We start from the raw sequence: 22781 nt of genomic DNA, 5'->3' as shown, positions 1-22781 counted from the left end.
AGAAATGGATCATAAAATGCCTTGCTGAAAACCTTGTCTATCAATTTTCTGTTGTCCTAGGTTAGTGACCTGTTAGAAGGGGCAGAGGCTTTAATTATCTGACTTGTTTTTAATTATCTAGTCTGGCTCCTCACCATGTTTTCCCCAACTGACATTAGTTCTCAGGAGCCGTCTTTTATTTATTTTTGTTTTTTGGCAGAATTGATCTCTAAATCAAAATCCAGCCCCTGTGGAATCTACATTAGGATTAAGTGAGGCTAAGAGAGGAGGGCAGAGACAGTCAAGGTGCATTATTTATTTGAATTTGCATTGAAAGTTATCATTCTTGTCATTTTAACGAATAACTCTCTCTTTTTTTTTTTAAGTGATAATAGCCAGAAAATGGCTTTTTAAAAAAGTCTGGAGTTTCAGGGCTGATTTTAACACTAGCATAGCACTATTTTAGTGCCACCTGGAGGCAAACCCCGTGCATTGCAGAGGGGAGGAAATTAAAAAAAAAAAAAAGCATAAACCTTAACAAATCGTAGTTAAGCAACATAGAAATACTAACTTGCTCCTTTTTGCCTATCTGCCCCAAGCCAGGAATTCCAGTTGGAATTGTCCAATGACCCTGTGAAATAGGTGCTATTATTATTACCATTTTGCAAATGGAAAAACTGAGGCATAGCTTGTAAGTGGTGACACTGGAGTTTGGTTCTAAGCAATTTGATTCTAGATCATATACATTTTAATCACTATGGTATATAAACCCTCCAATTTTGCATCTGTACTCTGTCAGGAAGAACGTTTGAAATGTAAAGGGCAGAATGAACATCAGTAAGAGGAAATGGAAGCCCAAGAGGGAAGAGCTGATGACAAGAAACAATTTTACCACTTCAAAGGAAATTATGTCTTCTGGACTAGACAAAATCTAAGTACTTAAAGGAATATAGAGGTGGTTATTAAACATGGCTGTGATGTTGAGGGACTGTGGAGGAGAGGCTGAAATACTGAAGATGCGCGATTTTTCCAAAAGCTAAGAACATGACAGTCAAGTTAGGCATCATTTGTAAGCACGTAAATTATTAAGTACTGATCCCTAGGGCGCATATATGGGCTTGCTAAGAAGTCAAGTCAGACCCACCTCATTTCCTAATAAGCTGTTGTATAAATGGATTTCAACAAGGTCTCTCAGCATATCCTTGTAGACATGATAAAAAATATGGCTACATGCAAACTAGCTATTTTCATGGAGGCTGATATGACTATATGCTGATGTTTTGATGACAACCTGGAGCAAGGCTTTCAATGGCAAAATTCAAGAGCTGGCCTTCAATTCTTTTCTTCACTATTTGGATAAAAAATCTTGATGTCTCAGCCAACAGAGACATCTCAGAGGACAGAAAACATCAAGTGGAGAAGCACAGAATATCAGATGACTGAGTTGGAATCCCAAAACATCTTAACCATCTGGACCACTGGACTGAATTGAATGAGATGTAATTGAATAATAGTGAACATGAGGCCCTTCATCCCAAAGTATTAAGTCAATTTGCCCCATATTGAGAAGTGACCTGGCAGCCTCGCTACAGTAAAGTGAGCTACACACATGATTTAAAATTTTCTAGAATCCACGTTTTAAAAAGTAAAAAAACCAAAACTAAGGTAAGGTGAATTTTATAATGTATTTTATTTATCATTATATATTTTACCAAATATACCCAGAATACTATCATTTCAACATGTAACCAATATATAAAATCATTGCATTACTTTACATTCCTTTTTTGTACCAAGTCTTCAAGATCTAGTGTGTACTTTACATGTATAGCACCTCTCAGTTTGCACCAGCCATATTTCAGGTGCTCAGAAGTGGACATATGGGACATATGTCCCATATTGGACTGAGCAGCTTTAGAGCGTTCTCATCGACACTTAGCTCTGTGATGACACTGCACTCTGGCTGGCTCCGTCAGTAGAGATACCATACTTAAAGTTGTGCCACTCGTAAGTATTGATTTCATTTAGTGGAAAGAGAAAGGGTCTGGGCTCTTTGACATAAATCATGGTGGAAGCTGTACTGGTGCCTACTATCTGTGACCCGTAGTCAACCCTTCATCATGAGTTCTGGTACCATGCCAGTGACTGAAAGTCTAGAATTTTAAAAAAGTAAACACTCATCAAACTTTTTTCCTCTGTTTATCTCCTGGAGTCTTTGTTCAGGATAGATGTTTTTACTGGAGCTAATTGCAGCTTAACTTTTTTCAAAGACTAGAGTAAATCTTCCTTTCATTTTTAAGACCAACCAATGCAACTTTTACAATTGGTTTTAAGTTTCCATATCCTGTTCCCTTTTCCAACAACAGTGATTTCTGAGTGCTAACACCCATCTAGGATTCAGGAATCTGGCAATATAACCAATAGTGAATGTAGCTGAAGAGCAGAAACTAAACTTACATAAATGTATAGCCAAAATATCTTAGAAATGTGCAAAAACTCTCCTTAAAATATATCACCCTTCATCATTTCCAACTGGCTTGCCCAGTGTCACAGAACTGAGTCTGATCCCAGGCCAACTACCCTTTCTGCTTCATTATATATCTCACTGCAGGGACATTTTTCCCTGCAGGGCTGAAGACACTATTATTTATCCTCCCACCATCACTACTTAGAATATTTCCTCCACACCACCTGTTTTCTTTGAGTAGAAATCATGAGTTCATGGTAGTTGAGGATACATTCTCTGGAGCAGACTGCTTGGCTTCAAATGTTGGACCCATTGCTTGTAAGCTGTGAGATGTAATTCAATTTCCTCATCTGTAGATTGAGGATAACAGTCTCTCTTCCATATAAACAACCTCATCCATATAAAACACTTGAACAGAAACTGGCCCATAGTAAGGACTCAATAAATATTTTCTACTCAATGAGTAAGAGGACAAGTTTTCAGTTCTTCACTTGAAAACTTTGTAACTCAGACTTTTTTTTTTTTCGGTACACAGAAACTTTTGGCTTGAGGGGAGCTTACATATTGACCACTATGACCTCCCAAGCCCATTCTGTAGAGAGTTTGCTGCCTTGGGGATCATTGCTCCACTTCGGGGCAGCATTAACTTCTGGGAAGGCAGCTGTGCCCTAGTGCAAAAAGCTTGGGCTTTAAAGCCTGGTTTTACAATCTTGTCATCTCCACCACACCATCCTGTTACTATGCTTCATTACAAGAAAACCTATGGGGCTCTGATACAAGTCTTTCCATATTACAATGTGTTTCAGAGAAAGCACTTAGTGACAAAGCCCCATGAACATTCTTATTTGCAGCAAAAGAATTATATCTGAGGTCTTCCTAGCTAAGAACAGTTCTAGCTTAGTATGTGACTGATTCTTGCAAAAATCTTGGAAAAAATCAAGGTGCAAATCATGATTGAGAGCTCTCCTGGGCTAAGATATAGAAGATAAATGTTGATAATTATTCCTCAGAAATTTTTAACTACAGAAACTTAGTACATAATGAATATTAAATGTACAAAAAGTCCATGAAACGCACATATGTATCTATGTGGTGCATTTAATTTCTAAGATTTTTAGCATTTTAAATATTCCTCAATTTTCTTTCCAAGTAAATGTACAGTTAGATCACTCAAATCCAAATAGTGTCTGATCAAGGTTAAATGATGTGCTTGTTAACTATTCTAAATGGATGAAATTTCTTCCCCCTCTTCCCTTAATTTTTATAAAACAGGGCAAAATAAATGAAAAGGCAACAGCAGCACTGGCTGTTATACAGACATAGATGGGAATGTTGCTGGAACCATACTGATGGCTAGAAGCAGCTCCACAAACCCTCTGCAACAGCTGTTCAACAACACTGAAACATTCACTAGCTAAAGTAAAGAAAAGTAGAGTGTGATCTGACCGTGTAATGAAGAAAAGGGAAAGAGGTTCCAAATTCACATATATTGAAGTCACATACCACCTGAATTAGGTGCCACTGACAGAAGAAAATGTAAATTTGTTACTCTAGTACTTTAAAATTCATTTTCTAGGGGCAACAACAATCCTAGTTCCCAACACAAGCCAAAGACTTGTTAAACCTGATGTCAACTGAGATCGGACACATGAAAAGTGCTTTCTAAACAGTAAAGTTTCCATGTCAGATTTTACTATTCCCTAATTAAAATGAGAAGGAATATACTTTCTCAAGGATAATTAGGTCCTTGTTTCATCCACTCCAATCTCTAATTTCTTCAGGCTCCTCTCTAGAAAGTGCCATGTGTGTTTAATTGGGTATGGGGACTTGATCTTCACCACTCTCTCACAGGTTTGTGAGTTCATCTTGCTTCATGGGAGGAAAATCCAACTAGCACACAGCTCCCAGGGAGGGAAATGAGGCTGATTAAGGAAAAATGACAAGGAAAAAAGATGGAGATGGGAGAGACAACAGGGGAGCTAAACCAACAAGAAACAGGAGTCAAGAAAAAAATTAACAACAGAATGTATTTAAAAACAGACTTCTCCAGTTGGCATTTCAAATGAAACAGCTAACAATTAACTCCAACCCTTTGTATAGTGTCTTTTTGCTCCTGGAGTCCTCTTGCAGCTTTAATTCTTGAAACTCGGGTGGCAGCACCAGACATAAATCCCAAAGGGAGAGGTATTATTAAACCTTTTGCTGGTCATTCTTTTCTCAACACAAATGGACAAATTCTTAAGCCCGCTTACTCATTTCATGATGATCATTAGAAGAAAAAAAATTAAACCAAACTTGCATATTGAAAATGAAAACAAAAATACACACACAAAAAAAACCCCTGCATATAATAAATATCGCTGATTCACTTATTTTAAAACAAAGTCCAATTTTATTCATTCTTAATATCCTTGCAGTCCATTGTAAACCTTCTGCACTGATCCTTGTTTCAGCAGCTGTTTGATACCTGGGGAAAGAATGAACAAATGACTCCATTAACACAAATGCAGCTTAAAGAGCGTGTTTCACAGGGAGGCTCCACAAAAGGCCCTATGACAAGCATGGATCTGAATTAAACAAGTAACTACCCATGTCCAACTTCATCACGTGTGGATACCCATACACGCACGTCCAAGGTGATCCCTTGTCTTTGTGTCTCAGGCAGACATACAACACACACATCCCACAAAATCCCAAGAGAAGAGGCAATTGGAATGGACAGAAAGCTCTTCAGCTCTCTTCCATCCCTTCTTCTTTGTCCTCTTTCCACTTTTGACCTCTTTCCTTTTTCCTTTACCTTTTCCTTTTTACTTACGACCCACCACCTGGGCCCTCTTCTCAAGCAACCATTGCAGCCTTCACTCTCCAAGCCTCTGATCCGTCTAAAGCAGACCTCATCTTTCCCTGAACAGTAAACATTATACCCTCACCTTCTCTTGCTTCCTCTGACAACTGTTCTTTTGGAAAATCCACATCGAAAGTGATTATCAAAGAGCCCTTGATGTTGTTGTTGTCAAAGTTGGGGAGCCCTTCCCCTTTCTTCCATAGCTTGGCTCCCGGTCTGGTGATCTTATCCCGGGAAATATGTACCTGGAAAGCAAAAGGGGACGGACTAGAGAAGGACTGGTACTCTCGAAGCACAACACAGCTTCCAGTGAGCACTGGTACTCAGAGCTCATGTCACAGCTCAGCAGAGCATCAGGATGAAGGGGCAAGCAAAACACGTCTCTGTGGCTCCAAAAGATTGAAGTAACCTCAACACCAGCCACAATAAGGCTTTAAAAGGATAGGTCTATTAAAAGAACTAGTTTGCTTACCTTGTGACCGTCTAAGTGAGTGATATCCATATCGAAGCCCACCAGAGACTCTACGAGGGAAATTGTCACATTTGTGTATAAGTCATCTCCTCGCCTTTCAAATATCGAGTGCCTAGAAGAGAACAAGGTAAAGATCAGTAACTTCCAAAGTCTTTTTTTGGAAGAGTTCAAAAAGTTTTTAGAAAAATCACGGAAAACGATGGATGCCACTCTTTCAAACAATAAGCATCTCTTAAGACACTCCTTTGTGTGTAGTATTAATAGAGAATGTAAAGTTAGTAGGATTTATTAAACCCTCATCTTCAGGAGCTTATGATCAGCAACAGCAAAAGCATGTAATTAAAATACAAGTAATCAGATTATGGAAAAAAGAGAAGGACAACTTCTGGCCGTGGAATTGGGGGAGAAGGGTGTCAGAGATCGGTGGGTGGGTGGGGATTCCAGAGCTGGGTTTATAAGGCCTGGTCAGCTCTGAAGCTACAGGTAAGGAGGGTGTGTGGGAGGCTGGGGACAGGACAAGAGGGAATTCTGGCAAAGATATGAACTTGAGAAGGGACTAGGTTCATTCAGGGAACAGAACATATCCCAGTTTCCCGGGAAGTGATCAGAAAGTTAAGGTAGGTGAAGAACACTGGGGAAAGATCACTGAGATTAAGGAGTGCTATGAGAGAGAAAAACGTCTTTGGCACTGGGGGCCCATTTCGCCATATTTGGGTGGGAATCCTGTTTCAATGAATCCTTAGAAGCAGAGGCATCTCTAGTCTCCAAAGTGGTAAACAAGAGAGCCTGAGTCCAGGCAAAATTCTTATGTAAGGAGCACTGCATGTTGAAGAGAGGCCAACCAGGGAAGCTGCCCAGCAGCTGCAGATGACATCACAGTAGGTCCTTTCTACGGAAAAGTCTCCCATTATTGCATGGGGCACATTTCCTCGGTTAATATCTCTGACCTCCTTGTCTGCTTCTCTTTCACAGCTCCTTACTTGTCTTATCAATGTTCTCCTCCCAACACCTTTCAGAATCTTAAGTCCTGAGTAAATAAATATTTAGCTCAATAAGAGGCTCCCCCAAAGAACGCTTCCAAACTGAGATGACTTACTTGACAACTTTGATTCGGAACCGCAGGTCTCCTGGCTCTCCATCCACATGAGGCTCACCTAGTCAGAAGAGATTACCACACACTGTAAGCGGAACACTGCAAATCTGTTTGACAGTTGAAAGAAGTTTTTAAAGCCACTAACTTGGGCTTTGACTGTTAAGCCTATCTGTGAGCGCAGTCTCTCTACCTGGTTTATCAAATTTCAGATTATTAATGAGGCTCACCTGTGCCTCAGGCACAGCAGTAAATAAGTTGACCTATTTCCTAAACAAAGAATGATTCACTGATTTCTGAACCTGATGTTCTAAAGCTATTTTTTCTTCTAGAGTTTTAAATTTAACCCCAAAATGAGGTCTGAGAGCATCTTATTAATGCCAATTAGAGTTACGTCTCTTCTTTTATTGCGGAGTTCAAATTAATCCATTAAGTTCTCAACATCTTAACCTTTGATATAATTTAGGCTGTGTGTGCATGCTAAATCGCTCAGTCGTGTCTGATTCTTTGCGACCCCATGGACCATAGCCCTCCAGGCTCCTCTGTCCATGGGATTCTCCAGGAAAGGATACTGAAGTGGGTTGTCATGCCTTCCTCCAGGGGATCTTCCTGACCTAGGGATCAAACGCAAGTCTCTTATGCCTCCTGTATTGGCAAGCAGGTTCTTTATCACTAGCGCCACCTGGGAAGCCTAACTTAGGCTACTGGACAGTAACTTTTGGCCATCGTATTCAAAGAATAAACAGTAATGCTAGAGCTTAAAGGGACCAACCAGGAGCTTAAATATGGTCACAAAAGGCTTCCTGTGTCCTAAAAAATGATGGAAGTGTGTTGGAAATGATGCATACATTTACTATGTGGCCATGAAGTATGGGGTGAGGTGGGAGGTATTCATAAGCAATCAGCAGAAAGTTATGATAATAAAACACCAATGTCAATATTTCACCTTCTCCAATAAAGGGGTACTCCATGCCGTCTCTCACCCCAGGTTCAATTTCTACCTCCAATGTTCGTTCTTCATTCACTAGTCTGAGATAAAGAGAATTTAAAAGGAAAAACAAATGAAAATATAAACCAAATCCCAGATACAGATAACTCAAGTTTTATCTACTCAATCTACTTTTTCTTGGAAGACTAGCCTATATCTCTAGATGACAAAGCCATTTGATATCCATTTACACCTTCCACCTGCCAAATGCCAGGGCAAAGCTTCTATATATCATGTAATCATGTAACCACTGATTCCATAAGGGCCTACAGTTGGCTGGCTGCTTTAACATGAGGATCAATAACAGAGAAAACCACTCACACTTACATAAATGTCCACCTGAAAGGACAGTGTCATGTTTATCAGAAAATCTAACTGGTGAGTTTATCCTATGTGATTTTTTTCCCCTGATCCCACAAATAAATGAGCTAGATTTAATATATACAATTGAAGGTCGATTGAATAGTTGTGTTCATAATATAATCAGCAAACAGTATGTCTCTAATCTGAAATTTAGCTGGACATATAAGATTGCTCTAAATATTCCAAGTAGAAAAAAATGGAATATCAACAGCTTTAAGAATATTCAGAAATAAAGCTGATTAGTTTATAGACATAAAAGAAGATATTCAGAAGAGATACTTTAAGAAGAAACAAAAATGTAAATTTCTTTGCTCTGTCCTCTGGCAGGACATGAGGAAGAGAAGGAAGGAAAAAAAAATCTAGGTATGGACCATTGGCATTTTATTAGACCAATGAGATGATTAAAGTGTCCCCTGGCAGAGTGAAGAAGGTGCTTCTACTCACTTGACATTCGGGCACTCATCGCAGACCACCTCCTGGGTCATTTGGAAGCGCCCGGGGCCCAGCTGCGTGGTCCGCATCTCTTGCCTGCAGTTGCACTTCCGTTTGCCAGGGGCCTGCCTCGCCACAGGTTTGTTTCTAACCACCTAGGAAGTGCACACACAGCATAAGTTTCTCTTTCGCATCCCCCAGATTTCGGTTTCCTCACCAGATCTGGGCTGGAACCTCCCCTTCTCTCCCAAGCCATCCTTCAGGGAGACCCACAGCTGAGAGAAGTCCTGGAGGAGTTACAAGTCAGCCCCCACAGAGGACTGTAGTAAATGGATCTTTAACAGACTCAAATTCCAAAGCTGGAGGAGAGAAAGGAGGGTAAGAAAGAAGAGAACTAGAAGATAGTGTGTATAGGATCACTTTTTCTAAGCCACAAAGAAATACTACTGAGTTAACACAGTCCACAGAATTACTATTTCTTGAGAAATCTGAGCTGTGTAAAGCAGGAGCCCTGAAGAACAACCACAGCCTTCAAAAGCTGGCATGTGGCTCCCACTCCAAGATTAGCCATGATTAACCTCATGAAAACACTTCCTTGTTTCAGGCAACTCAATATGGCAGTGTTTTCCAATGCTGCCTCAATCTAGATACTCAGCCTGTAAGAAGAGACACAATGAGCATCTCCTTGCTGACTGCAATCAAACATTCTGATCCCTCCAAATCAAAGGAAACTAAAATACATGAAGAAATGCATGCCTATGCAGCTGAATGAGGCAAATGCTTGGAGAAAAATCCCTCAGAGCCTAAGAATATATGAAGCCCAGTTCAACAGAATAAACAATAAAATTTTGTAATCAGAGCTAACAGTTATGGCACTATGTGGCAAGCAAGACCCTAATCACATATATTTACGAGCTCTTTATGACATAGATGCCGCTATCACCTCCATTTTACAGAGAATGGAATGAAAGCACAGAAAGGCTCAGTAATATGACCAAGGTCACACAACCAATGTATGGCAGAGCCAGGACTCTAAATCAGGCAGTCTAGCTCCAAAGTCTGTACTTCTAACCACTATGCTCTCTTAGAGTAATTATTTTTCCTAAAAAGAATCGACCATGGGGGCATTTAAATAGCAAAGTCACATACATACATTCTTTACAATAATTAGATTAACAAGGAATTTGTTTAGGAACATGCTAACTGCAAGAAAGTGATGTGTACATTATGTATAGCCAATGACTACAGACAACAGGCCTGCAATGGAACATGGGAAATTAATCTCTGTATCTGAATATATGTATAAGGCCTCCTAAAAGCACTATTTGGAATTGGAAAAAAACTGGAAACAACCTACATGCCTATTGATCCAATGTGGTTGCAGTGAAATTCTATTCAGCAGAATTATAGCTGTAAACAACATGGGTGAATCCTGACAATATTAAGAGTACGTAAAAAAAGGCTAGTCTCAGAAGATAATGTACAGTCTGATGTTGTTTTCAAAAAGTCAGAAACAATGTGAGTGAACGAAATACTATTCAGGTATACATACACATATAATAGAACAAATAAACAAAGAGCGGCAATAGAGACGAAACTCAGGATACGAGGTAGTCACCTTGGAAGGGAGGTGGGGAGATGGAACAGGGAAGTAGCATGTAGGTGGATATAAGCCCTGGTTTATTGTTTTATTAAGTTCTTGGGCTGAGAGATGAGTTCATGAAACAATTACAGCGTATCATGAACCAAGGATTATGATTAATTCAATTCTATGCACTGCCTCCCTTCCTAAAAGACAGAGAAGGTACCCAGAAACCTCTTAAGTTTTAGTCATAAGAACACATTCTAGAATTAATATGAATAGCTGCATAATTTGGACTTACTTCTACAAAATTTCCTGCATACACTTCTTCCAAAGTGACTTCTAGGTCTACAATAATATCACTTCCTCTTGGAATATTTCTGTCTTGCTGACGAGGGGTTCCTCCGAACATGAAACCAAAATCTCCAAAGAAGCTGTTGGTAAGCGTAAAATCATCAGGAAAAGAAATCAGAATTCACCTCTTACAATTTGTTTTCTTCACACTGATAAAATATTGTGACCTACCAATGAGCAAAATTGAAAGATATTTTTAATACAGTGAAGTAATAACATCATATACAACTTATAATAGCATTTATAGTATAAATATATAGTACATATATATTGCCCCAACACAAAAAAACTACTTTTTAATATTGTCTAGACATAGAGTACAGTGTATAAAGTATGCCAATGAATTCGTAATCAATGAAAAAATAATCTCTCTTAATACTGACAAGTATCAGAATATAATGGAGATATAGAGAAAGGGCATAGTATATGTAAGTCCATGTATTGCTGAACCCAACAGTAATTTTGGACTCTTGTAGTGTTCACTTTTATAGGCTTTTTAGATACTAACTTTGGTGAAAGAAGCTACTGCTTTGCACAAAAATCTTGGATACATAATTAAACTAAAAAAGCATCAGCCTCAGTAAAACTCTGGATCTGACAGAAAAGGAAGTTCTGGTCTCATATGATCAAAATTTGTGTTAAATAACAGAAGCATCACTTTAAGATTAACATAAACAGTGACCTTTAACTCCATAGGAGTTCTAATCATAATCTTAAATTTTGGTTAAGAAGTCTCAGATGTTAGCACAGTGATGACAACTATACAACCCCTCAACCCCTCCCTCCAGAAAAAAAAAGACAAAAACCCCCCAGTCTTGGTGAACAGATTCCCTGAATCTTGAATAAAAGGAGAGGGGGAGGATTTTGGTGCAGGAGGGGCATGGGCAGAGCCTTTTCTCTTTCTAGCGTCTCGGTATCACTTCTAACTGCCAAGAGGTTTGAACAGGACACTTCCCTGGTAGGCTAAAGCAGCCAAATCAATCCTGGGGAGAGCAGGATTTCCTAACCGTATTACTCACACATCTTCACAGGTCCTGAAAATCTACCGTCACCCCCAAACACTAAACATAGTAACTGATTATTACTTTTTTTGAGTTCACAAAACTCTTTAAGAATCCGAAGAAAGCACTGCATCCTCCCCCCACAGAAATGCATATTCAAATATCTTTTTATTTATAATTTGACTCAAAACCCCTGATCAAGACCTCCTATTTATGCATCATCAGAGAACATGAAAATTCAAATGTTCAATAAAGTGGGCCTCAAAGAGTGGGAAGGTAAGGTGTTTATTATCCAGCCACTCAGCATTCTCAGAAAGCCGGGAGCAGCAAGAGATGGAGAGTCTCTGCCCTGACTCCTTCCACCAATGCTGATGATCACAGTCATCCCTTTCTTGTTGACAGGATGAAGAGGCAGCTCTGGGTATAGGAGCAGGACTTTTTCTCTCTCACAAGAATCACCTTGCTCATTAAGTGGTTTGCAGATCGGAAGACAGCGAGGAGACAAAATGAACTGGTTTCCAACATATATCACCCCCAATATAGTTGGGATTGATTCAATGGATATGATTGGCGAGGTGGACATCCCTGTAAGTACTACCCCGTCTTTTCTGGAGCTTTGTGAAAATAGAGAAGTATATTCCCATACAAAGGATGATGAATGACCTTCTAGTCAAGGATCAGTTGAGTTATACTCTTCATCAAAAGATTCTGAACAAGGGAGCAAGGATAATTCTTTAATAATCACTAAGTGATCCACTCTCAGACACTAATACCTTGCAGATGGATAAATTACTTACTGTGAAAAAATGTCTCCATGGGAGCTCTGATGCCCATCTTTCAAGCCCTCTTCACCATATGTATCATACTGTTTCCTTTTCTCACTATCTGACAGAACCTGGGGGCAAAAGCCAGTGGAGGAAATGATTATAAGTTGGTAATGGTTTGGTAAGGTGCATTCACATTCATGTTTTTAAAATTTTTAAACTCTGATACTGTGTGTAAAATTTTAGTGGAATGTGGTTTTCATTATGTATGGTATTAAGGCATGTTTAAGAGTTATTTTCTTTATCAGAATAAATTCTTTGATCAGCGTTCATTGTGTAACTTTTCACAATGCTCAACTCATGTTTTTAATTTAAATTGATCAGAACTCACCTAGCTGCATAAACATCATGCAGACTAGCAACATGGCTATGAATGTGAGAGCAGTAACAGGAAAGAGGGAGATGAATTCCTCAGGTTTACTTCCCATGTAGTTTGACTCCCATACTTAGGCTGCTAACCACTATGCTGTATTATCTCTCTAAACTATACACTCGGGACATGACTGACAAGATTGTCATTAGTCACAGAAGCAGTAAATAAGGACAGCCTTCAACATTGCTCAGCCTCACATATCTATAAAGCTCTACCTGACACTACCCCACACAAATTAAGAGATTGGCAAGTCGAGGAAATCACATGACAGGTCTCCAGAAAGGTCTACACTGCAATATTTTCATATTCCCCTTTCATTCTTTTCATATATGTAGAAATCCATTTGTGGAAGAGTGCTGTCTGGCACATACAGCTCATAACCTCCTGAGTCTGAACTGCAAAGAGTGAAAAGGGACACTGCTCTACAAAGGATGCTCAAGCTCAATTTCACAACTTGAAAAAAAGACTTTCTAAAGTTTTAATGGTTTTAGAAAACTGTATGTTCAGTCATAAGTATATGCTTTCTCATTGGGACCATTTCATATCTAGAATAAAGAATGTAAAACAAAATAAGCTTCAGTGTTATTCAAAATTTGCCTTCCAAAAAAAAGCTTTCCATTTACTGAGAGCATTCTGAAATATATGCACTTCAAAGGGGCTTCCCAGGTGGCTCAGTGGTAAAGAATCCGCCTGCTAAGCAGGAGATGCGGGTTTGATCCCTGGGTTGGGAAGACTCCCTGAGGAAGGAAATGGCAACCCTCTCCAGAATTCCGGTCTGGAGAATTCCACAGACAGAGGAGTCTGGCAGGCTATAGTCCCATGGCATCGCAAAGAGACTGACAGAACTTAGCAACTAAACATAACTTTGAAAATTAACCAACTTTATGCTCTTTGGTATTCTTACATTTCTATTTAGACTGAAGGAAACAGTTATTCTAAACTCATACTTGTGTTGGCTCAGGAAAAAAAAAGTTGGAAGTATATGGGGCTTGTTGACTCAGCAAAGGAATGGGAAGATCTGATTGGCATATGTAAATAGGACACATTTTTGGCTCAAGGCCTGAATGATGTGTAAGGAGCCACAGTAAGAAAATCTATGAACATTTAAGATACATTCCGAAGGATAAGAAGAAAGTCAGTGTATAAGAAAGTGAGCATTCTTAAAATCAAAGAGAAATGAGTTAGACTAGAAGTGACTAGAGTACTCAACTAAAGCCACTATGATAGTGCAGGTGAAAAATAAAAGGTTTGATAAATACCCTTAAAAAAAAAAAAGCTACTTTGGGGAAATAGAAATGGGCAGAGTTAACTTAAAAGACAAAAAAAAAAACCCCTCATTATTATGTGATCGGGATTTTCAATATTTTCACTTTCAAGTCCACCTCTCGTTCTTGTCTTGGCAAAGAAATGAATTCCACATTGGATCCATAAGAAATTCCATTTCAAAACCCCCCAAAGACTATTTTTAAGTCAGCTTCTTTTTGGACATAGGAGGCTTCTGTAATAACTCCCCCAAAACTACCCTTAAAGTTATCTACTATCATTCACTTACTCCTCACTTCTCTTCTATCTAAAGAATGCAGTTTTATTCCAGTCTTGCAAACTTTTATTTTTAAGAGAAAGAAAGGAATTTCTTAGTTGACTGGCCAATCAACCAGTCTCAACTAATTAAAATGCCTGCCGTAATCTCAGCTCAGTAGAGAAGACAGACGTATTCACAATAGACTCTTCAACTTTAGTGGGATTTTGATTTGTGGACACTAATTTATCCAAAGACCAAAGACAGGCAATCAAGTGAATGACGCAAAGAAGAAAGAAAATTTGAACTGGGGACTAGAAAGGTTCTGAGTTAAACTGCAATCTCACTGAATGATGCATGTATAGCCTGCCTAGGTCATGGTGAAACAACATGGAGAATCTATAAAGAGCATGGAAAATTCTTAGCAACAGTTCTCCCAGAAAATATTTTTGATTATTGGGTTTCTAGCAAGCAATGGGAGTATTCATGGGAAATAAAGTGCAAAACATGGAATCCATATTAACAAGAAACAAAATGTTACATACAGTAATTTAAGAAGGTCCATCAACCCTCTCAAGTTTATTTGTGAGTCTAAGATTAGGAATCTTGGTCCTATAGGTGTTAAGAGAAGAAAGGGAAACCCCATAGTTTTAAGTTTCATGTGCATATAAATCACTTTTACTTCATTCACTTCTTTAACCCAGGAGGCGTTGGAATCCCCTCTTTGTGGTTTTTTCCACTAAAATATTTTTCAGACTTGTTTCCAATCTTCTCACTATACAGGGATTTAATCTCAATTCAGAAGCTGTAGCTCCCTGACTACTAGAGTCAAATTATTTTTTTCTGTGCCCTTTTAGAAAATGGGAATAAATGGTGACTAGAATTGATAACACTGTACTGTATAGCTGCAATTTTTGAAGAAAGCAGAACTTAAATGTCCTCACTATAAAAAGAAATACATGACGTGATGGATTGAGCAAAATCCTTTCACAATGTATACATATATCAAATCACCACAATGTACACTTTAAATATCTTACAATTTCATTTGTCAATTATATCTCAACAAAGCTGAAAAAAAAATATAACCACAGATCTCTTATCCCATTTCTAGGGGAAAGGTGAATTGCAACACATGCAAAGCAGCTAACTCTTAAATTAATACACATGAAAGATTATCAGTTGCTTATTTGTAAAAATTTTTCACCATGGCATTGTGTAAAATGGTTCTGTGTAAAATGGTTTTACAAATAGTAAAAAAGGTTATTAAGGATTCAGTAAATATTCCTCTGTGTTGTTGAAAGTGAAAAAGAAAGAAAATGGGAATAAGAATATGCCCAGCTCTACTATATTTCATGTTGTCCTAATGAAGAGTAAATGAAATGATACATCAAAGTGTTTTAACCTCTAGATTAGAGGTTGCAAATTCAAACTATAGCTATGTTTTCTCTGATCTGCACATGAAAGAAAATTTTAAATTGAATTAGTTCCAACATGTTATAACCAGGAAAATTTACCAAAAAAATCAGGAATTCCACTCCTCTAGAAAAATTAAATCATCTGGCAACACAGTGCTTACATCTGTATGTGGCAAAAACTGCTTAGGGTTGAATAACAGCTGCTCCCTTGAAATGAGTCAAGAAGTCTTCAGTTTGTCACAGTCCTCTTCAGGTCAGTTCAGTTCAGTCGCTCAGTTGTGTCTGACTCTTTGTGACCCCATGAACTGCAGCACGCCAGGCCTCCCTGTCTATCACCAACTCCCAGAGTCCACCCAAACCCATGTCCATAGAGTTGGTGATGCCATCTAACCATCTCATCCTCTGTCGTCCCCTTCTCCTCCTGCCCTCAATCTTTCCCAGCATCAGGGTCTTTTAAAATGAGTCAGCTCTTCACATCAGGTGGCCAAAGTATTGGAGTTTCAGCTTCAACATCAGTCCTTCCAATGAACACCCAGGACTGATCTCCTTTAGGATGGACTGGCTGCATCTCCTTGCAGTCCAAGGGACTCTCAAGAGTCTTCTCCAACACCACAGTTCAAAAGCATCAATTCTTCGGCGCTCAGCTTTCTTTATAGTCCAGCTCTCACATCCATATAGGATCACTGGAAAAACCACAGCCTTGACTAGATGGACCTTTGTTGGCAAAGTAATGTCTCTGCTTTTTTTTTTTTTTTGTCTCTGCTTTTTAATATGCTGTCTAGGTTGGTCATAACTTTCCTTCCAAGGAGTAAGTGTCTTTTAATTTCATGGCTGTAGTCACCATCTGCAGTGATTTTGGAGCCCAAAAAAATAAAGTCAGCCACTGTTTCCCCATCTATTTGCCATGAAGTGATGGGGCCGGATGCCATGATCTTAGTTTTCTGAATGTTGAGCTTTAAGCCAACTTTTTCACTCTCCTCTTTCACTCAACAGTCCTTTTCAATTCCTATTGATTGCTAAAATGGAGGTAGAATATCCACTCTCCTGTTTTATCTTATACCTGCCATGGATATTATCTGCCTGGTCCATATAGGCAGGTGGATTTGCAATACTCATTTAGATTTTGTTTCTGCTTCTGGCTCCAACTTCCAAACAGACCGACTGAAAATCAATTACTAATCTACCAATTCTATGTTCCTTCATTCATCTTTTTAAACACTACTCTCCTTAATAAAACAGATACTGATATGAAAAGGGCAGGAAGTAGTACCTTCTAAAATAAATGTACAATATAGAATTGAGCAGTACTTTCATCTATTGTCTATTTCTTTTAAAAAGTGACCTGAAAAACAGGAGTGTTACTCTGCGTTACATGGTCTTTTCTGTATCTGCAGGTTTTATTTATACTTTATCTTCTTCCTGACTCACCTCATAAGCAGCACCCAGATCCTGGAATTTCTCCTGTGCTCGTGGATCATCAGGATTCCGGTCAGGATGAAGCTGCAGGGCTAGTTTCCTGTAGGCCTTTTTAATATCCTTTATAGAGGCACTGCGAGGCACCCCTAAGATCTTATAGAAGTCTCGCCTAGGGATGCAGGAGAGGGAGAAGATATTTCATTAAAGGGTTATACATTACATTTTTAAAAGTGAAATTTTTTCCTTTACATTTAGGTTTGTGTCTGAGCAAAGAGGTAGGAAAATGAAGGTACACATGTGATACACGAAAAGAATAACTAAAAAAAAAAAAAATACCAGAATTTGTAATGAGTTTCATACATTGAAGCAATCATAATGAGAGGCTATGTACTTTTTGAACAATGATAGGATTATTCAAAGTATCTGTGGCATTCTTCTCTTAGGAAAACTACTTTTAGTCCAGAAAATCATTTTCTTATTTTATGGTCACACACTATTTCCAAGTAAGAACTCTATAATCAAATTGAGTCTCTTTGTCATCCTCTATTACTGACTTCAAATGACTTGACTGCTTCCAGAGATCAAATAATCTCAAAGAATGATTTTCTTTATTCAAAAGATTGTATTACATAAACGTTCTGACTAACAGTAGCACTCTTGGAATGTTAAAGATGAAGTGACTGAAATTAACTTCAGAGGTTAACACATAAGTTAAGTCAAACCCAAACAAGAGAAGACTGAAGAGAGAATAACATTCATTTGAATGTATGAGTTGTGGAATTTTGCACCGAAAAAGAGAAAATATCAATTTTGCAGTCATTGTCAGTTCAGTCACTCAGTCGTGTCCGACTCTTCGTGACTCCATGAACGCCAGGCTTCCCTGTCCATCACCAACTCCCGGAGCTTGCTCAAACTCATGCCCATCGAGTCGGTGATGCTATCCAACTATCTCATTCTCTGTCACCCCCTTCTCCTCCTGCCCTCAATCTTTTCCAGCATCAGGGTCTTTTCCAATCAGTCAGTTCTTCACATCAGGTGGCCAAAGTATTGGAGTTTCAGCTTCAGCATCAGACCTTTCAATGAATATTCAGGACTGATTTCCTTGAGGGTGGACTGGTTGGATTTCCTTGCAGTCCAAGGGACTCTCAAGCATCTTCTCCAACACCACAGTTCAAAAGCATCAATTCTTTGGCACTCAGCTTTCTTTACAGTCCAACTCTCACATCCATACATGACTACTGGAAAAACCATAGCCTTGACTAGATGGACCTTTGTTGGCAAAGTAATGTTTCTGCTTTTTAATATGCTGTTTAGGTTGGTCATAGCTTTTCCTCCAAGGAGCAAGCATCTTTTAATTTCATGGCCGCAGTCACTATCTGTAGTTATTGTGGAGCCCCAAAAAATAAAGTCTCTCACTGTTTCCATTAATAGGAGTTATTCTAGTTTGTCTAGGTCAAGTCTTAATCAGAGCCAGCTGCTGGAACCCATACTGGTGCCTGTAAGTCTCAGCAGAAAGCGAAGAAGAACTAAAGAGCCTCTTGATGAAAGTGAAAGAGGAGAGTGAAAAAGTTGGCTTAAAGCTCAACGTTCAGAAAACTAAGATCATGGCATCTGGTCCCATCACTTCATGGGAAATAGATGGGGAAACAGTGGAAACAGCGTCAGACTTTAGTTTTTTGGGCTCCAAAATCACTGCTGATGGTGATTGCAGCCATGAAATTAAAAGACGCGTACTCCTTGGAAGGAAGGTTATGACCAACCTAGATAGCATATTTAAAAGCAGAGACATTACATTGCCAACAAAGGTCCGTCTACTCAAGGCTATGGTTTTTCCAGTGGTCGTGTATGGATGTGAGAGTTGGACGGTGAAGAAAGCTGAGCGCCGAAGAATTGATGCTTTTGAACTGTGGTGTTGGAGAAGACTCTTGAGAGTCCCTTGGACTGCGAGGAGATCCAACCAGTCCATCCTAAAGGAGATCAGTCCTGGGTGTTCATTGGAAGGACTGATGTTGAAGCAGAAACTCCAGTACTTTGGCCACCTCATGCAAAGAGTTGACTCACTGGAAAAGACCCTAATGCTGGGAAGGATTGGGGGCAGGAGGAGAAGGGGACGACAGAGGATGAGATGGTGGATGGCATCACCGACTCGATGGACATGGGTTTGGGTAAACTCCGGGAGTTAGTGATGGACATGGAGGCCTGGTGTGCTGAGCTTCGTGGAGTCGCAGAGTTGGACACAACTGAGCAACTGAACTGACTGATAAGTCTCAGTAGCTGCAAATATGAACGTGGCATGAGCTAGGAGACAAAGTGGAGAGCCACTGACCTCCCTGCCAGGAACTATGCTAGAACTAAATTAACTGTAGAGCGAATCTTTGCAGGAAAGGCCAATGGGAAGACAGAATTAGACTAATAAACTATGAGGGCAGGGACCATATCCAGTCCATAGCAGATACCAATAAATATTCATTGAATGAAATGACTAAATAAGTATGCTCTCAAAAGTCTATCCCTTTGGCCAGCAGAAATTATTCTGAAAATGCACTCTCTCAACCAAGGGATGGGAAAGTTATTCACAATGGAGATCATGTAGGAGTGATGATAATTTTAAAATGTAGTGGGGGAAAAATGCATTGGGGTACCAAGATCCACATAATACACCAGAGAACTTTTAAAAAAACGATTTAATAAGCTCTAAGTCACAGTTTAGGGAAATCATAAAATCATTTTATGTGTAAGTTTTTAAAAGTATCACTGACAAGGGGATGAGGATTATTCCATGAGGATTATTTAGGTTCTTCATCCCCCTCGCCTCAAACATGCAAAAACCTGGCATCTCTTGAGACAAAACTAGATAAAGGTTCACTAATGTTAACAACAAAAGAGCTAACTATATAAAAAATGAGGCCTACTTAGGATATACTTAATACAAAAATGGTCAAGTAATAGCTGAGAAAAACACAGGGAGATAGCTGGCACAGCTCAGTATGAACATTACAGTTCCCAAGAGACTCCTTTATGAAAGACGTAAGTTTACAGTTGGGCTTCCCTGGTGGCTCAGATGGTAAAGAATCTGCTTGCAATGCAAGGGACCTAGGTTTGATTGCTGGGTCGGGAAGATCTCCTGGAGGAGGATATGTCAACCTACTTCAATATTCCTGCCTGGAGAATTCCAAGGACAGAGAAGCCTGGTGGGTTTCAAACCACGGGGTTCCAAAGAGTTGGACAGAACTGACTGATTAGCACTTTCACTTTTTCACTAACTTTATAGTTAAGAGTATTAACAATATTTATACTGACATCTCGTTCAAACAACTTAAGGTACACATTGCTTTAAGTTGAAAAAGTGTTAACAAAAACATGTTAAAAATACAATAAAGTGTTACCTAGGAGAAGAAGATTTTTATTTTAGAAATTTTGATGTTTCACAAGGAAAAAAAAACCAACAAAGTTCAAGCATACATGCACATGGGAAAAAAAAAAACTTTTAAGAGAATAACAAGCACTTAAAGTGTCAAGTTCTGCTAGGTAGTGCTTTCTCCTTTCAGAGTAACCTACAAATTTGTCAGAAGCTAAGGATTTACTATTTTCCACATTCTAAAATATGAGCCTGGCATATCAAATTCAGTTGGGCACCAGACCTACAGGATAGTGGATCGCAAAGGCTGGAGAATCTCGAGTCCAGGAGGTCTTGCTTCCTTCAAACAGGTGGCACATTATCATCCTCATGGCAAAGATGGGAATTTAGGTTTTCTTCCAAAGTCACATAATTCTTAAGTTGGGTGGGGCTAGAATTCCAGTCTACTATCTATTGGTAAAATGTTTCTCTCCTCTGCTTGTAATACTACTCAGCTCCCTAAGAATGCTCCCTGGAGAGACAGTGAGGCATGATGACAGCTTAGGCTCAGTATCTCACGAAGCTGAGAAGTACAAGGGCTCTTCAAAGGGTCTGCCTTGCTCCCTCAATCCAATTTCTTTCAGTCCCGGCATGGCTACCCTACCTATTCTCCCCACTTCCTCACTTTGCCTGGCATCACAACCCACCCACTTTATTAATGCCAGCCCAACGGCTCATTGTAGACTTAACACTGTATCGTCCCCTTCTCCAACTCAGCAGCCCCCATCCCACGTTGCGTTTGGCACTGCATCCAACCCTCGCTTCTCTGAGCAAATCTAGCTCTAGGGCTTCTGGGTCTAAGCCCCTATCACCCGGGTCACCCACTTTCCTCCTCTCCATCCCACTAGTCTGGCCCACACTACCCACTCCTTCTCTCCACCGCCTCACCACAGCAACGCCCCTTTCCATTCCCCTCGTCGGACAATGTCTCCTTCTCTCTCCACCCTCCTTCCCAGCCAAGACCGACTTAATGGCCCCGTGCCCGCAGATTCCAGTTCCTCACCCGGCGATCACGGTCCCGATGAGGTACAGCAGCAACAGGCAGAAGGTACCCAGGTTCTGCGGGGCCATAGTCCCTCTGTGCCGGCCCCGGCCCCCGCACTCCTCACAGCCCCCGCTGCCACCGCCGCGTCGGCTCGCCAGCCCACCCGGCCCTGAGAGGCCGCCTTATGCCCGGGTCTCCGACTTAGTTAGGAGCGACAGCTAGCTTGCCCCCTCCTCTACCAGTCCACTTCCCGGGAGTCCCGAGTCCCGGCGAGAGAAGCCCCTAGCGGGCCAGAGCCAATCGCTACTCGGGACATCACACGCGGCCGGCGCCTCACAGCCAATCAGTACAGTACACTTCACCTCCGAGGCGGCGCAGGCGGCCAGTTAGGCTTCGGAACTGCACCCGCAGCTCCCGGCCAATTATAAGGGGAAACGTCAGAGAATCGCGCCGCCGCAGGAATCCGTCCGGCCCAGGCACCTGCCAGTCGGAGAAAATTACGTAAAGATGGTGATGTAGGATGCGTTCCTAGAGCCGGCGTCCACGGTACGAGAAGTTTCCCTCCACCCGCCTCCTTGGACTCTCTACCAATCATAAGGCTCTTCCTCCAGCACTGACCAATTGCGGGAGGGAGGTTTTATCTAGGTTACGAGTCTAGGAATTTCATTCATATAGAGCTAGGCGCTGGACGCCCGGGAGGTGGTACGCAAGCGAGATGGGCGGGGACAATGACTGCAAGTCAACGGTACAATGGACGGGACGCTTAGGTCATGTTTTGCCTTCTCCTAACAAAACCCACGAGAAAACTGTCTTGGTTTCGCAAAGAAGAGGCCTGATGTCCGTGGAAGCAGACAGACTTAGGTTCGAATTCAGCTTCCACCACTTCTAGCGGTGAGAACATGCGCCTTGTCCCCAGTCTGAGCCTAAGCTTCTTTTCTACAAAACTGAGGCATAGCATTTACTGATAGTATTGTGAAATTTTAATCTGTAAGCCGTCTAGCGCAGCGTCTGGCACATAGTAAGCACGCAAAGAATAATAAATATTATTACACTTAAGAGAACAAAAAAAAAACACAAAGAACAGACCGACCCTCTGACCCCTTCCACCCGCCCCTTTGCTCATTTCAGGAAATCACCACCTAGTTGTTCACTACAAAGCTTCAGGTATCTTCCTTGATTTCTCTCCTGTGTCCCCTATCCGAATCTTTACCTTTAAACCATTTCTTGAATCTGTCCACTATTATATATCTCCACCACCTCTCGGCCAAGTCACATC

The 22781-nt window shown here is 40.3% G+C and overlaps 2 protein-coding genes and 1 long non-coding RNA gene across 5 annotated transcripts in view; 2 read left to right on the top strand and 1 right to left on the bottom strand.

The window, feature by feature from the left end:
- Positions 1-4454: 4454 nt before the first annotated feature.
- DNAJB11 (DnaJ heat shock protein family (Hsp40) member B11) lies at positions 4455-21764 on the bottom strand. 2 transcript variants are annotated; one of them, XM_081571409.1, is made up of 10 exons: positions 21524-21764; positions 17136-17292; positions 12371-12468; positions 10520-10652; positions 8649-8791; positions 7800-7882; positions 6860-6917; positions 5764-5875; positions 5377-5536; positions 4455-4913 (listed from the first exon to the last, which is right to left on the bottom strand). In XM_081571409.1, the coding sequence occupies exons 1-10, from the start codon at positions 21589-21591 to the stop codon at positions 4849-4851; spliced, it is 1077 nt and encodes a 358-aa protein (XP_081427535.1). In that variant the 5' UTR covers positions 21592-21764; the 3' UTR covers positions 4455-4848. The 2 variants fall into 2 exon arrangements, with proteins under 2 accessions (XP_081427535.1, XP_081427536.1); XM_081571410.1 differs by lacking the exons at positions 8649-8791; positions 10520-10652.
- On the top strand, positions 6717-17342 carry LOC145538773 (uncharacterized). Its single transcript, XR_014077238.1, has 3 exons — positions 6717-6943; positions 11976-12160; positions 17102-17342. It is a non-coding gene; the product is annotated as an uncharacterized LOC145538773 (long non-coding RNA).
- Positions 21765-21994: 230 nt separating the features above from the next.
- The window catches only part of TBCCD1 (TBCC domain containing 1), a 32000-nt gene continuing 31213 nt past the window's right edge, over positions 21995-22781 (top strand). Inside the window, exon 1 of one of the 2 annotated variants that reach the window (XR_014077235.1) lies at positions 21995-22051. The gene's annotated coding sequence lies outside the window, so the exon portion shown is untranslated. Of the gene's footprint in view, positions 22052-22318; positions 22397-22781 lie in introns of those variants that run through there. The other variant, XR_014077234.1, reaches the window with a different exon arrangement.

Source organism: Giraffa tippelskirchi, chromosome 2 (assembly GCF_054371585.1).
Source record: "Giraffa tippelskirchi isolate mGirTip1 chromosome 2, T2T-mGirTip1v1.2.pri, whole genome shotgun sequence".
Classification (NCBI taxonomy): Eukaryota; Metazoa; Chordata; class Mammalia; order Artiodactyla; family Giraffidae; genus Giraffa; species Giraffa tippelskirchi.
This window is presented reverse-complemented; position numbering and strand designations above follow the sequence as displayed.

What these genes read in the sequence shown, in the direction of transcription:
- DNAJB11 (XM_081571409.1), bottom strand. Translation starts at nt 21,591, where the DNA reads ATGGCCCCGCAGAACCTGGGTACCTTCTGCCTGTTGCTGCTGTACCTC. An exon ending in GTACCCCTTTATTGGAGAAG is followed by an intron (nt 6,918 to 7,799) that starts GTGAAATATTGA and finishes TCTTCTGACTAG; the next exon opens with GTGAGCCTCATGTGGATGGA. An exon ending in TTCCGAATCAAAGTTGTCAA is followed by an intron (nt 5,876 to 6,859) that starts GTAAGTCATCTC and finishes GTTCTCTTCTAG; the next exon opens with GCACTCGATATTTGAAAGGC.